General features: G+C 37.0%; 1 protein-coding gene across 1 annotated transcript; it reads left to right on the top strand.

Annotated features, from left to right (window-relative positions):
- Positions 1-5,219: 5,219 nt before the first annotated feature.
- Positions 5,220-16,657, top strand: LOC107783697 (ubiquitin receptor RAD23d). The gene is made up of 12 exons (XM_016604710.2): positions 5,220-5,631; positions 7,729-7,890; positions 9,288-9,341; positions 11,668-11,738; positions 13,294-13,374; positions 13,469-13,646; positions 15,266-15,418; positions 15,525-15,593; positions 15,704-15,751; positions 15,858-15,967; positions 16,042-16,120; positions 16,214-16,657. Exons 1-12 carry the CDS (start codon positions 5,566-5,568, stop codon positions 16,328-16,330), a joined length of 1,188 nt encoding a protein of 395 aa, XP_016460196.1. The 5' UTR covers positions 5,220-5,565; the 3' UTR covers positions 16,331-16,657.
- The last annotated feature ends 376 nt before the right edge of the window (positions 16,658-17,033 follow it).

The raw sequence follows: 17,033 nt of genomic DNA, 5'->3' as shown, positions 1-17,033 counted from the left end.
CAAAGCACCTGGTTGAGCTGTATCAAGCCTCCCTGAAGAAGACAGAGAAAAATGCTGAAGCAAAATTTATTTCTGAAGATAATTTAGACTTCATGCATTTGGATGTAGCTGATTATTTTGCACTCCCAGAAGGAGAAACAAGTCATGTGATCGGTAGTGAATCTGTAGAAATGTAAATATTTTAATTTTTATTGTTTGTAGTAGATAGTATGGTTATGTAATTATTGTACATAAATAAAAGTTATGCTTTGATAATAATGTTTACTATCATATTTATTTTGTTTATGTCATTTTGAAGAATATGGATAATCCTCAAATTATGTTTGGATCAAAGACCAATCATGAAGATATTTGTGTAATTGATAGTGGAACAACTCATGCCATATTCAAAGATCAGAAATACTTTTCTTATTTGCATAAGGAAAAAGCAAATGTTTCTACAATTTCTGGTAATATAAGTTTGATTGAAGGCTCCGGAAGAGCTATTGTATTTCTGTCTAAGGGAACAAAACTTATTATAGACAATGCATTATTCTCCTCCAAGTCCCGAAGAAACTTGTTGAGTTTTATAGATATCTGCCGAAATGGGTATCATGTTGAGACAATAGATGAAATGAACGTAGAATATCTTTGTATTACAAAGAATATTTCTGGCCAGAAATGCATTGTAGAAAAGTTACCAACTTTATCTTCTAGCTTATACTATTCAAAGATTAGTACAGTTGAAGCACACTTTATCGTAAACCAGAAGTTTACTGATTCAAATACTTTTATGCTTTGGCATGGCCGTTTGGGCCATCCTGGATCAATAATGATAAGACGAATTACTGAAAATTCGAGTGGGCATCCATTAAAGAACCTGAAGATTCTTACAAATGATGAATTTTCTTATAATGCTTGTTATCAAGGCAAAATGATCACTAGACCATCACCAATGAAGGTTGGCATTGAGTCTCCTACCTTTTTAGAACGTATACATGGGGATATATGTGGACCTATACACCCACCAAGTGCGTTATTTAGATATTTTATGGTCCTAATAGATGCATCTTCAAGATGGTCTCATGTTTGCCTACTATCATCTCGCAACCTGGCATTTGCAAAGTTATTAGCCCAAATAATTCGATTAAGGGCACAATTCTCAGATTATCCTATAAAGACTATTCGCCTTGATAATGCTGGAGAATTCTCATCTCAAACTTTTGATAATTAATGCCTATCAGTTGGAATAAAAGTTGAGCACCCTGTAGCTTATGTTCATACTCAAAATGGCCTTGCAGAGTCATTTATTAAACGGCTGCAATTGATAGCAAGACCACTACTTATGAAAATAAAATTGCCCACTACTGTTTGGGGACATGCTATCTTGCACGCAGCATCACTTATCCGTCTCAGACCAACACATTATAATAAATATTCTCCGTCACAATTAATTTTTGGTCACGAACCAAATATTGCCCATCTACGAATTTTTGGATGTGCTGTATACACTACTAGAAATCCGGTAAAAATCGACCAAAAAAACCGACTAATGTTGGTCGGTAATGGCCAAAAACCGACCAAAACGCGACCATTTACGTGTGGACGGTATTTTTATGGTCGGAAAGGAATACCGACCAAAGTTGGTCGGAAATTACCGACCAACTTTGGTCGGTCAATTAAATTAAAAAAAAAACCGACCAAAGTTGGTCGGTATTTTAATTATGTAATAAAAAGATTAACCATCTGAAAATCGAATCGGGGTCTGTACTGTGGCAGGATACTATTCTACCACTATACCATTGGTATATTTTATTTTAAGACTGTCTTTTATTTGATTTATACTCTTTAATTGTATTTTCGCACGAAAATAACCGACCAAAGTTGGTCGATTTTATTAAAAAGTAAAATTACCGACCAAAGTTGGTCGGTTTTTTTAAATGACCCGCCGAATTAATCGACCAATTTTGGTCGTTTTTTTTAATATTAATTTTTATTTATATTAATTGAAAAACCGACCAGAGTTGGTCGGTTTCTTGAAACATAAATTTCGCGGGACTCAAAAATAGTTTCCCGCATTTTTGCGCCAAAAAAAACTGACCAAAGTTGGTCGGTTTCGTAAAAAAAAAATATTAAAAAAAAATATTTTGAAAAACCGACCAACTTTGGTCGATTTTTTGGTCGGTTTTTTTTATTTTTGTCGAATTTCTAGTAGTGATATGTGCCGGTAGCACCACCACAGCGCAGTAAGATGGGCCCCCAAAGAAGGTTAGGAATATATATTGGGTTTGAATCACCCTCTATTATTCGTTATCTTGAACCATTGACGGGAGATTTATTCACTTCTCGATTTGCAGATTGTCGATTTGATGAAATAAATTTCCCACAATTAGGGGGAGAGAAAAAGGAAATCAAAAGAGAAATTGTGTGAAAAGTTTTATCATTATCTCATTTTGATCCACGTACCCATATATGTAATCAGGAGGTCCAGAAGATCATCCATTTATAAAATATAGCAAATCAAATGCCAGACGCATTTACTGATTTGAAAAAGATAACTAAGTCATATATCCCTGCAGAGAATGTGCCTATACGAATTGATGTCCCGGTAGGCCCATCTACTAGCATAAGAACTAGTGAACCTAAAGCACGCCTGAAGCGTGGTAGGCCTTTGGGTTCTAAGGATCGAAATCCTAGAAAAAGAAAATCGACAAATGATCAAAATGATATTATGAAGGGATCTCCTGAAGAGACCCAAGATCTGATTAGTTCTGAGATTCCTGAAGAAATCAATGAACCCGAGACTCAAGTGAGTAAGGAACTTTTAATAAGTTCTACTGGTGATGGGATTAATTTAAATCGATCTGAAATAGTGGTGGATAATATTTTTGCATATAATGTTGCACTTAACATTATGCAAGATAGTGAGGATTGTGAACTCTGATCTATCGAAGAATGTCAACAAAGATCTGATTGGCCAAAATGTCAAGGGGCAATTCAATTAGAATTGAACGCACTTGCTAAAAGAGAGGTCTTTGGACCAGTAGTCCAAACACCTGCTGGTGTAAAACCAGTTGGTCCAAACACTTGCTGGTGTAAAATTAGTTGGTCATAAATGGGTTTTTGTGCGAAAAAGGAATGACCAGAATGAAGTTGAAAGATACAAGGCTCGCCTTGTCGCACAAGGATTCTCACAACGACCTGGAGTCAATTATGAATAAACATATTTACCAGTTATGAATGCCATAACATTTCGATATCTCATCAGTTTGGCCTTACGTGAAAGACTTAAAATACATATGATGGATGTGGTTACAGCTTATCTGTACGGCTCACTTGATAATGAGATTTACATGAAAATCCCTGAAGGATTTAAAATGCTTGAAGCATATTCGAAATCTCGAGAAATGTATTCAATCAGATTACAAAGATCTTTGTACGGTTTAAAGCAATCTGGGCGCATGTGGTATAATCGCCTTAATGAATATTTACTGAAAAGGGTTACATAAATGATGTTATTTATCCAGGTATTTTTATAAAGAAAATGACATCAGAATTTGTTATACTTGCTGTTTATGTTGATGACATAAATCTTGTTGGAACTCCAAAAGAGCTCCAAAAGGCAATTGAATATCTTAAGAAAGAATTTGAGATGAAAGATCTTGGAAAAACAAATTTTGTCATGGATTGCAAATTGAACATTTAGCAAACAGGATCTTTATGCATCAATCTACCTATACAGAAAGGGTATTAAAATGCTTTTACATGGACAAAGCACACCCATTGAGTACACCAATGATTGTTCGATCACTTGAAGTGAATAAGGACCCGTTCCGACCTCCAGAAGAGGATGAGGAACTCCTTGGTCCTGAAACACCCTATCTCAGTGCAATTGGTACACTTATGTATCTTGCTAATGCTACAAGGCCCGACAGAATATTTTCTGTTAATTTACTAGCAAGATATAACTCTTCTCCTACTCAAAGACATTGGAATGAGATTAAACATATTTTGCGATATTTAAAGGGAACTCTTGATATGAGTTTGTTTTATGCTAACAAAGGTAGTGTAGATCTTGTTGGTTATGCAAATGCAAGTTATTTATCTCATCCCCATAAAGCTCGATCTCAAACCGGGTACGTATTTACATGTGGAGATACTGTCATATCATGGCGCTCCACAAAGCAGTCAATTGTTGCTACTTCTTCAAATCATGCTGAGATAATAGCTATTCATGAAGCAAGTAGTGAATGCGTATGGTTGAGATCAGTGATTCATTTTATTCAAGAAAAATATGGTTTGGAGTGTGATAAAATATCCACAATTTTATACGAAGACAATGCTGCATGCATAGCCCAATTGAAGAAAGGATTTATAAAAGGAGATAGAACGAAGCACATTTCACCAAAATTATTCTACACACACGATCTTCAGAAAAATGATAACATTGATGTGCAGCAAATCCGTTCAAGTGACAATCCGACAGATTTATTTACTAAATATTTGCCAACTTCAACTTTTGAGAAGATGGTATACAAGATTGGAATGCAGAGACTCAAATATTTGAAACAAGGTTTTCATCAGGGGGAGTAAAATACGCGATGTACTCTTTTTTCCTTACTAAGGTTTTTTCCCACAGGATTTTCCTTATAAGGTTTTTAATGAGGGAGCTAGAAATGCGTATTACTAAATATGTGTACTCTTTTTCCTTTACTAGGATTTTTTCCACTGGATTTTTCCTAGTAAGGTTTTAACGAGGCACAATACCTTTTAATAAAAATCCAAGGGGGTGTGTTATGAAAATAATTATATTGTAGATGTTCATTTATTACTCCGCTATAGATAATCTTCCTGAAAAAGATTATCCATTTAGTACTATGTTGAAATTTATCTACAAGCAGCTGATGCAGGCAGGTTGCAAGCAGTTTAATGAAATGATTTACAGCAGCTTCTTATTAAACAGACAGGTTGCAAGCAGCTCATGCAGACAACTTACAAGCAGCTAAAGAAAAGCCTTGCAGCTGCTTCCTGAAAAGCCTCGCAGCTGCTTCCTTTCTTCTATAAATAGAAGAGTTTTTAGTTCATTATGTACATAAATTTGAAGTTTAAATAATATATCAGTTTCTCTCTATACTTGTTTTTACTTTACAGTTTTTATTTTATAACAGTATTGAATTTTAAGTGAGGGATTGAAATATTTTAGTTTGAATATATATTCCAAGTGAGACTACGCACCCCCTAAAGTACAATGAGATAAATATCGCTATAAAGTATAAACACTCCCTTCTTCGTAACACAAAAATCTAGCTGGCTGTGATCCTTTCCTTCTTTCACTCTTCACAACCTACTCCCACCTTCTCTCCTTCGCCCTTTCCTACACGCGCCATCCAAACAACTTTACTCAAATCGCGTGCTTCACACTCACTTTATAAACGCGTGAAACTCTCCAACTCTCACCTCTCAGTTTATACGTACAAAACGCCGATTTATAAGCATAAAAAGCAACACTATTTTTATTTACCTTTACTTGTACCCTACGGTGTTCTACATTCTTCGGCGATCAAATATTCCGGTGACGGAGCAAATATGAAGATTTTTGTAAAAACTCTTAAAGGCTCTCACTTTGAAATCGAAGTCAAACCTGAAGACACGGTTCGTAATTTTTGTCAATCCATATTATTTAAGTTCGCTTTATTTTACCTTTTTTTTGTTTAGTATTTTGATCGAATTGACGATATTTTGGATTTGTTGAAATAATTTATGATTCGCAGATGTGATTGTTGTTATTTATGAGTAATTGAGTTGGTTTTGTTATGTAATTCGTCGATTTTACATTCCAATTTTGGAGAATTTTTAGTTTTTTTTTAAAGCGGTTTAGGATTTGTTTGAGTTTTTTGCGCTTAGAGTTTCTGATTTTGTGTTTAATTCGGATTAAATAGTGGATTCTGTTAGTGTAGTAAAGTTTAGGTTTAAATAGTCAAATTAAGGGATCATTTGAACACTAAACAATAGAGAGGAATGGTTACAGAGGATTCATATAGCGGACTGCAGTTAGTTTGGGATTGAAGTGTGGTTGGGTTGAATGATTTACTGTTATGAATCCTTTGAATATTATAGAGCAGAGTTTCATTATAACTGACTCCAATTAGTATGGAATTAAGTTGATAGGTTGACTTGATGTATTAAACCAATGACTGACATGGATAGGATGGTTCAGATTTTTTGCTAATTATGGTTGAAGTTGCATGACATCCTGTGGAAGCTGAAAAATTGGAACAATTTGGCTAACTTGCGTTCATTAATTATGAGTAATTATGAGTTTTTATCTTCTGTAGTTTTCAAAATTGCTTCCTGTGGTTTTTCTAGAATCACAGTGTTCCAGTAGACTAGTATGACTGTGTTTAGGTAACAAAGCTGAAGACTTAACTTGTAGCTTTAAAAATATGGGAGCTACCATTGGTTCTACGATGTGTAACATTTTTCAGTTATAGAATTATTGAAGTTGTGTGTTTCTTATGTACTCCGAGTTCTATAGAGCAGAAGAAGGCTTTGAAAATATAATCACTTATCATTTAACCAAATTAACTTTTTTATTTTCTTTTGAAGTGGTAATGTGGTATCAATCCACCAATTGTTTTACATATATGTATGTTAAGATGAATTCTCTTCAATCAAGTTTGCAAGGAAGTTTTTCTTGAGGAATTAAGAGCGGTTAAGATTGGCATGTTCCTGCACTCTCATGTCTGTTCTTTGTCCTGCGTACTTTTGACTTGTTTCTCACTGTTTTAATTTGGTGGAGAAATATTGATATATTTTCAGTATTGTCTAGTTTCTAACCTTTAGCTTACCGGTTGTCTTCCAGTTGCATATAAATTTGTGGATAGTTTGTAGTTGTTACATTTTTCCTACCGTTGTTTGTATATGATTACTAGAATCACTATTGTGAAAATATATTCCATGAGAATATTTGTTGGTATTGTTCCTTCTTGAGGTGTCTCTTCTCCTCCCTAAAGTCTGTGAGGTGGACATAGCTTGCCTCCATCAGCATAACTCAATGATATTTTACGTCCAAGGAAGTCAAGACATTGGTTTTGCCAATTCTGAAAATTATTCTTGTTCAGCTTGTCAGTGATATACTGATGATCATGGTTCAAACAGTTGGTGATAGATGGCCTTAAATAACCCCCCCCCCCCCCCCACAACCCAAAAAGAAAAGTGGGTGAGGGAGAAACAGAGTTGGTGGTTACCGGTGAGAGTTTTGGTGGTGGGTGTCAAATTGGAGCTGTTATAGTTGCTCTTGATGCCAAATCAAAAGTTAAAGCTTTGGAAGGCTCAACATAAAAGTGTTACTATTAACAAGTACGAATAGCAGAATACTTTTTGATTTATAAATTCAGCAAGAAGATAACTATGTACAAGTTTGTATGCAGTTATGGGATTGCCAATGAGCTAGAGCATGGAATCCAAATAAAAGATATGATAAGAAAAATAGAATGAATAATAAGCAGAAGTATTCAAGGCAGTGAGCCTGTGACATTTCAGAGGTCATACCATTGCTTGGCTATGGCATTGTGATGCTCAATTATATTTGGTCGCACTCTTTCCAGGACAAAGATTTTAGCTGGATTGCACTTATCTTAGAGATTTTAGCTCTTGAAATCTTTTTGCAGTTGGACGTCAGACCATGTACCCACTTTACACCAAAGGCTAGAAAAGATAATTTTTTGCTGAATTTTTTGTATTGTTCAGGTTGCCGATGTGAAGAAGAACATAGAAACAGTTCAGGGCTCAGATGTTTATCCTGCTGGCCAACAAATGCTTATCCACCAGGGAAAGGTCCTTAAAGATGGGACGACACTGGAAGAAAACAAAGTTGCTGAAAACAACTTTATAGTAATCATGTTAACGAAGGTAAATATGAATTTTTTTCTTTTCACTTCTAGTTTTATGTGCTATTGGTATAGTTTGGAGTGTGTGAATGACAGCATGTTGGATGTGTTGGGTTCTACAACCTGTGTTTAGGGGCTTTCTGGAGATAGATTATGAAGTAATGTATTAGTTAATAGCTTATAACTATTGTATTTGGAAGGTGAGTTGTTGTTGCTCCTGTCAAGTAGTGTTCTTCTTCGAAACCATTATATGCTTAAGCTGAACTATTTGTTAGACTTATATAATGTATCAGGCATATAAGAGCATGCAAATGCATTTATAAAGGTCTTGTGTGACTCCACTTATTGTCTTAAGGCTCTGGGTTGAATCTTTAGATTATTTCTCATGGTATCAGAGTTGGAAACCTGCTCTTGCACTTGGTAAATCAGCATTCAAATTCAAGTGTAACCCAAAATCAGGTTTACCTACAGGAGGGTGTTGACAGTATAAAATATCCCAAATCAGATACACAAGGACATTCTTGAGTAACTAATCATCTTAGTGTCCTCCTTTTTACCGTGCAAATTCTGATCATTTATTTAATGTTCTTAGTTTGATTAGCAGGAGGTTGAAGAGAAACAGGGTGAATCTGTTCGAGTGAGGCGTAGATACTCATCTAAAGCATGCCAATATAATTTATTTTGATATTAAGGACAGCACAACTGCTGTAAAACCTGAAGAGTGATTGAAGTATTATCTGTTGTGCTGATTAGAAGTGTTTTTTTGGTTCTTGATGATAGTCCCTATCTTTTTTAGAAATATAAATTTACAAGAGTAACAGGTCATATGAAGGCGATGGAGTAATTGATATCGTGGTATATAAGAATCTTTTGTCGGCGAACCTTATCCTTCATTTTATTGTGCTTTCTGTTCTGCAATGGAGTACAATTTGAGATTGCTTCTATCAAATGGGTGCTTTACTCTTGCGTTTATCTCATGCTCCACATGTAAATGTACGTTACATCGAAGACCTGCAGAAGTAAAAACCAGTGGGAATTGTGTGTGGTTCTCAACGGATGCTTTTCTATCACTGCTCATTGTATATCACTTTGTGTTTTTACTTATCTTACACGGATGCACCATTTTCCTTTAATACCCGTGTCAAGCGGCGTTGATAATTGCTTCCGATTCTTCAAGATATTCTAAAATAAGCAAAAGCAGCACGTAGCTGTACTGAATATATACACTCCTTCTTCGGATGCATACCTTCTTACAAATCCATGTGTCGGAATTCCTTTTTAGTAAAAAATACGTTTAATAGGTTTTTGCCTGTCAAAAAGCAAATAGATTTACCAATGTACAGAGAACATTTGGCACTATATTTTGTTCTATTTGTGTGTTTACTCTAATTTGTTATCTTCTATTGCATGGAATTTTAGAGTAAGAGCTCACCTGGAGAAGGTTCAGCAACGTCAACTGCACCAACAGCTAAGGTTTGCTGTTTTATATCATTTTTATTGTTTATTTGAAATAGTTAGAAGTTTATTTATCCTCATTTTCAATCCAAGAGTGGTAAAGCTTAAATCCAACATAGTGGGATCAAATAGATAGAGGAAGGGACAAAGTTCAGATTATTTCCACCCTATGGAAACTGGGTATTCATTCCCAAAAAGGCACCATACACTAGAAAAGCTTTTCCTCAATTTTCTTTTGCATATATCTATTTCTCTTTTATGCTTTCCGGGAGGCATTCTCTTTCTCTTTCCATGTTATGAGATGTTTTACTATGTTTTATATATCAGATGTGGATTACTGAATTTGCCAAACGAGGATTGAAGTAGATAGAGTAAAATCATCATTTGCATTTGTTTTGCAACCTTACTCAAAAAAACATTGGTACCAAGCAACTTGTTTTGCATTTGCCGGGGGTTTTTCTTTGCAGTCGTTTTGTGATGCAAAGTCTGGTGCAATGACTGATTATGCATGAGCTGCATGTGGTCATATTCTCTGACAGTTTGCCGACCTACCTGTACAGATCCTACCCTCGTGACCTCGTCATAGTTGTGGTAATGTCATAGTTGTGGTAGTGACAATTAGGTGGTAATGGTTAATGTATAGCTGCTTGTGTGTTTGGTATGATGGAAAATATTTTCCGGATGATAGGTCATTTATTGGAGTCTGCAGAATATTTTCTGGGAAAAGAAGTAATATGAAGTTAAGAGTTGATAAAGGTGTGAAGAACCAATTCTGTCCATTAGTAATGGAAGTCACTTTTTCTCCTTTAGTGGAAACTGTTTTCTTTGAAAATATTTTCTATGCAACCAAACATCACAAAAAGAGTTGCTCTCTGTAGATAGTTTCTTGGATATTTTCCGTCATGCCAAACACACCTAAATCTATTTTGTTTGCTAAAGGCGAATGATTACTTAAAACAGAACTACAGAATCCTGAGTTAATTGTTGAATTCAATTGACTTTAGTCTAATTGGTACCGAAATATCTTTGGAAGCATGCAAGTGTGCTTAGTGTAAAGTAAACTATTTTTCATGAAAAATATTATCTATATGTTTGGTTGAGTATAGATGCTGGTGGCATTTGCAGTAAAAAGTCAATACTCACTGAAAGAGGCAGTTCACTTTTTTTGATTCATATGAATAGTTACTTTAAACAGACTACAAATCTGGAAAGTTAATTGATGAATTCAGTTTACTGTTACTCTAGTCTAATTGTTATTAAGGTGTCTTGGAAGCACTTGTCAGTATGTGTGTGGTGTGATGTTAAATACTTTTCATGAAAAATATTCTCCATATATTTGGTTGAGCATAAAAGCTGGTTGCATGTGATAGTCGGAGAAGTGGATATGGTGCAGCATAGGGGAAATATCTTGCTAGTGACTGCAATTAGCAAAGATAGACAATAGTATTTATGTACTAGTAAAGACCAGTTGGTATGAATCAGGTTGAGGTGGTTTTGTGTAATCGAACATAAAGGACCAGATACAATAAAAGATAAAAGAATCTTAGGTTTACACTGCTAAATTGCTAAGAAGTTGACCAAATATTGCTAAATCCCTTATAATTAAATCACTGTATCTAAGTTGGTAACAATAAATCGAAAACGGAACGATGTTTCCTAGTAGCTGCTATGGAATATGTGGCCTCAATTATCAATCAAATTCATGTATTTTGCATATGAAGGGTGAATTCTGCAGATTTATGGAGGGTGACCACGGAAGATGGAAGAAGAAAGGGAGTGGGAGTGGGGAGGGAAGGACTGTTTGGAGATCATAAAAATGTTATAAGGGTAATAGCGTAAAATAGCTGGTCAAACCCCAAAGTGATTTTAAGCCAAAAGCTATAGGTTGAGATAGACCAACTTATTGCTTTTGGCTTGTTTTAAGCACTTTTCAGTTTTGCCAAACACTAAAAAACGCTAAAAAGAGCTTAAAAGCCAATCCAAACACCCTCTAAGACCTGCACCTCATTGCCCAAGAGCTTTAGCGTGAACCAAGCGACACTAAACAACAAACATAATCGGAAAATAAGTGTATTAGCTGTAAAGAAAAACATTATGAATGCATTTGTTACTCTATTCTTGAATTACATATATATTTTTATTTTTTTCCTTCATTGTGCCTTTGATTACACCTACATTTCAAGTGCGCTTTGCGCTTAAAGCCCCAATGGACCTAGAGTGCTTTTTAGAACTTTTCGCCTTTGACTACACTACTGCATGTGCACATTCATACACTTACTGTGATGACATTACTTCTCTAATGAGTAGACTTCAGTTAAAACGATCTTTGATTTTTGACTTGTAGGTACCGCAGTCAAGTACCCCAGCACCTAGTTCAAGTCATGCATCAACAACTGCTCAAGTCCCAGCTGCCTTGTAAGCTTTCCTTCTTCAATGTCATATTTTCTCAGATGTATTTTGTTTCCATGTTATATTTACTTTGACCGTGCAATTCGGGGTTTTTGCCCCTAGTATTTTGGTTAACTGTAACATTGTGATGTATTAATTTGGCCCAGTGAGACTTTTAATTTGCTAATGAACTCAAACATCTAGGAACAACAACAAACCCAGTGTAGTCCCGTAAGTGGGGTTTGGGGAGGGTAATGTGTTCGCAGACCTTACCCTTACCTTGTAAAGGTAGAGATGCTATTTCCAATAGACCCTCGGCTCAAGGAACAATGAAAATAAAGTAACAACCAATAGCAACAACAATGTAGTAGGGTAACGGAAGCGAATGACACAACATGTAGTAATAAAAAACCAGGAATAAGAAAATACAAGAAGACTAGTACTAGTACTACTGGTAAGCCTAGGAGAAACTCACGGCTACTTGTCAATCTTCAACCCTAATTCTCGACCTCCACACCTTTCTGTTGAGGGTATGTCCTCGGTAAGCTGAAGCAATGACATATCCTTCCTAATTATCTCTCCTCAGTACTTCTTTGGCCTACCCCTACCCTTTTTTAGACCCGCCATGGTCAATCTCTCACACCTCTTGACCAGGACATCTATGTCTCTCCTCTTCATATGCCGAACCATTTCAGCCTCGATTCCCGCAACTTGTCCTCCATAGAGGCCACTCCCACCTTGTCCTTAATAACTTCGTTCCAAATCTTGTCTTTTCTTGTATGCCCACACATCCATCTCAACATCCTCATTTCAGCTGCTTTCATCTTCTGTACGTGGAACTTCTTGACGGGCCAACACTTAGCTCCATACAACATAGTCGGTCTAACCACCACTCTGTAGAACTTGCCCTTTAGTCTTGGTGGCACATTCTTATCACACAAAACCCCATAAGCGAGCCTCCATTTCATCCATACCGCTCGAATACGATGAGTAACATCCTTGTCAATCTCCCTGTTGCCTTGAATTACAGACCCAAGATACTTGAAACTATCTATTTTGGAGATTACTAGTGTATCAATCTTCATTTTCACTTTTGCTTCATGCATCTCATCACTGAACTTGCACTCCAAGTACTCTGTTTTCGACCTACTCAACTTGAAATTTTTTGACTCCAGTCTGTCTCCAAACGTCCAACCTCGCATCTCGTCAATCAGTACTATGTCATCAGCAAATAGCATACACCATAGCACCTCCCTTTGTATGTGTCGCGTCAGTACCATCTAGGTAATGATGACTATTTAAGTGTGAAGTATGTAGACTCACTATAGTTTTCATGATTAAACAGGATAAGAAGTTCATACTCTTTTTCTAAATTTTCGAAATACTATTAATGAAGAATAATATATAAATAAAAAGCTCAAGCTTATCAGAGTTTAGGTTTAACATTTGGGATAGTGTTCATTTCAAATCATTTTATTTGTTGCCAGCGCCTTGCGGTTTAATATTCTCTGCATTAACTTTTCTGGGGAAGAGAGAACATTTCATGAAAGCATCTTCCTTGTGATGGCTTTCTATGTTTTAGGTCTGCCCCAACACCCGCTCCTGCCCCCGCTCCTACCCCTTCTCCTCCTGCTCCTGCTGCTGCTCCTGCATCAACTGCTGTGTAAGTATATTCTTCAAGAAACATTTCCTCCTTTTGCATTTTCTGATGAATTGTTAGATGACCTTCTACGTATATGATCTATTTATATGGCCAGGCCAGGATCCGATGTCTATGGCCAAGCAGCTTCAAGCTTGGTCGCTGGTAACAACCTTGATGGAGCCATTCAGCAGATTCTTGACATGGGTGGTGGAACGTGGGATAGGGACACAGTTGTTCGAGCTCTACGGGCAGCTTTTAACAATCCCGAGAGAGCTGTTGAATACTTGTACTCTGTAAGTTTGTTGACTCCTTTTTGATGAATTGTGTGCATCTATAGCTTTGGGGGTCACTGTTTGCTTTTGCCATCTCTGGACCCATTCTTCATGAGCTCCTTGTTTGTTCAAATATAGAACAAGTACTGATATTCCTTTCCTAGTAGCTGACACAGGAGGCAAGTACTTGTTCACTTGTCGAGTTAGCCTAATTTTTAGATCCATTACAGATGAGGGCCTTAACAGTGTCAAAAAGTGCAAACCTAAATGCAAATGAACCAAAGACAGAGTTCCAACTAATTAAATGCACAGTAAAATAAAATTCTACATCAATTGGACTGTTTTGCTTCAGAAGGACCATTTTTCTGACAAAGGACAAGGTGGTGTCCTGGTCAGCTTGTGCAAATCTCAAGTGTGAGAAGGATTTCTGGCCATTCAGATAAATATAATATTGTCAGTCTATGTCCTCCAATAACCAAAACTATGGTGTTCAAAATGTATTACTGGAACCTAACCCCCTTTTTAATGGGACAGGATACATGATTTGAAGGCTAGCCTTCGGAGTCAGTTATCTGTAACAGCTTAAGGTTTTAAATTAGATGGTTCATGCAATTTTTTTATGGTACTGGTTTCGAATCTCACAGTTATATATCAACAAAAATGCTCTCAAAAAAAGTTATACATCAACAATGTTCACATGCTTAGTCCAAGAAAAAGAATCTTGCTTGCACCTGAGAACATAAATAAAATTCTCTTTCTCTTAAGCTTTTGGACTAGTCACACAACATAGTAAAATGATGACATAGGCATTCAAAAGCATTAATTACCGTTTATTAAGAAAAGGAAAAGCATTAGCCCTGTTCAGCTCCTGCCTCTGCTCCGCAAGTACAAGTCCACTCTCCTCTCTGGTGGCTCCCTCCTTTCTCTAGCATGCATCCGTTAGCTGTCCAAGCCTTCTAACTTAATCCCTCTCCCTTCCTATCATAGAAAGTAAACTATCCCCCTCCCACCTCTGGCATCTCCATCCTCTCTCTTCCCCGTTTCCCACTTTGGTATCTTATTGAACAAAAATGTTGATATTGTTCCTCCATTGATCAAGAATTTCGATTTTTGGGAAGTAAATTGCTGCTGCTAAATGCCTTTCCCTCTCCCATTAGCTGTATTCTGAAAATATTATCTCTGGGACAAGTGATTTTCATGGATGCTGGTGCCATGAGGGCCTTTGTCGTTGTGGGTGTGGTGGTATTTTTTAACTTCCACATTATTCTTGTGGGAGAGTTTCATCTCCCATATGAGGTCTAGGAGATATGTGAGTGAGTGGAAAAGAATGGCTGTAGGTTGGTGGCACATCTGTCTTCCAAATGTGCATTTCTTGCCTGAATTGACCATGTGGAGTTAGTTTGTACTAATTAGTTAGAGTATTGTCTGAAAATGCTAGTAGAAAGGTAGTTGTGTATCTATCTTGTAGTCATAAAAAAGTTTTGGGTTTAGACGTTTAGTTTGCTATAGTTATTTTTTGTGGCTAATTTTGTTTTGTTTTACATCAGACGGTTACATTTCTGTCCAAAGTCTTTAAGCTTTCCTGGAAGCCCCTACTGGCTCTCCCTATTGCTGATCAAGTCTTCAATTCTAATCAATAGGGTATTCCCGAGACAGCAGAGGTTCCTCCAGTTGGTGGAAGTCCACCCAGTGCTCAGGCAGGAAACCAACCTGCTCAGCCTCAGCCAGCAGCACAACCAGCACCTGTTCCTGCAGGCGGACCCAATGCAGATCCTTTGAATCTCTTTCCCCAGGTAGATGGTTTGGTTCATATTTTTTGTTCCTCTTTTTTTTTTTGGGGTGGGGTGGGGGGTGGGGGAGTATTTCACGGTATTGGGATTTAACCCATTGGTCACACAGGGTCTTCCCAGCATGGGATCTAATACTGGTGGTGCGAACACCTTAGACTTTCTAAGGAACAGTCAGCAGGTATGCGTCTAACATTTCCCGGCCTTTAGTACCTTCATCTTTACCCTTTCCCTCTCTCATTATGGAAAATCCATTTTAGTGAAGTTAATCTAAATGATTTTCTTTGTCAGTTCCAAGCTTTACGAGCAATGGTTCAGGCCAACCCACAAATTTTGCAGGTTCACTCCTTACAGATATAAACTGTCTTTTGAATTTGTTTCTAGTTTTGGTTTATCTGTGAAAATTATGGGTGGCTTCCCTTTTCATTCTTTCAATTGTTGGCAGCCCATGCTTCAGGAGCTAGGGAAGCAGAATCCTCAGCTAATGAGGCTTATACAGGAGCACCAGGCTGATTTCCTTCGTCTTATCAATGAGCCTGTTGAGGGAGGAGAAGGGTATGCTCACTCTTCTACCGATTCTCTCATAATATTACATTTTGTACTAATTTTTGTTCACTCTTTGGTATCAGCAACATACTGGGCCAGCTTGCAGCAGCAATGCCACAGGCTATACAAGTAACACCCGAAGAGCGTGAAGCCATAGAACGTGTGAGTATAACAAGGCGGTTGCATATACTCTTATCTATATACTTCCTTCCGCTGAGGACTGACTGTTTGTCTTGTGTTTCCCTCTTTTTGCAGCTTGAGCAAATGGGCTTCGATCATGACCTTGTACTAGAAGTTTTCTTTGCCTGCAATAAAAATGAGGAGCTCGCTGCTAATTACCTCTTAGATCACATGCACGAGTTTGAGGAGTGATATAGAGCTTGGATGGGTCTGTTGTGTAACTTCCTTTGCCTCCCTTGGCCCACGGCACACATAAGTTCCATATGCATGTGGGTTCTATGCTATTCGAGTGCTGGAGAGGTGTGAACTAGAAAAGCATAACCAAGTTATCCTGTTTTTACTGTTCGTCTCCCAGTCTGTTTGGACCCCATTAGAATTGTCTTTATACATAGTTTGTTAACCCCCTACCCTCTCCCACAAATTATTTCCTTGTTGGTTCGACTGTTTAACCCAGACAGAGATAACCTTTAAATGTGGTCGGTCGGAAGCTATTGGTATTTGCATGCATTTCCATTTCAATCTCACGGTTTTCTGGTTTTTGTTGTTTTATGACTTACCCTCCTTAGTGTTCTTTAAAGATTAGTCATTATCGGACTGTTGATGATTGATGAACAAGGAATATAGATCAGCAAACTAGCCCATGATAGTGCTAGAATAAACTGTGTAGCTGGTGGCATTATTTTCTTTGTGATTGAATGGTCCGGAGGATTTGTAATTCGTGAAGAAGTCAGACGTTTTAGTTGAAGATTAGCTAATCAGCTAGTCCAAACTGTCAACTTTTTAGATGGATGAGATGAAATACGGTGAAGTAATTATGAGCTGGGATTTCTTCTACGCCAAATCTAACATGCTGACATGTAATTTGTGAGTGGCGAAGAGAAGAATTGCACAAATC

The sequence above is a fragment of the Nicotiana tabacum genome, chromosome 12 (assembly GCF_000715075.1).
Source record: "Nicotiana tabacum cultivar K326 chromosome 12, ASM71507v2, whole genome shotgun sequence".
Classification (NCBI taxonomy): Eukaryota; Viridiplantae; Streptophyta; class Magnoliopsida; order Solanales; family Solanaceae; genus Nicotiana; species Nicotiana tabacum.
This window is presented reverse-complemented; position numbering and strand designations above follow the sequence as displayed.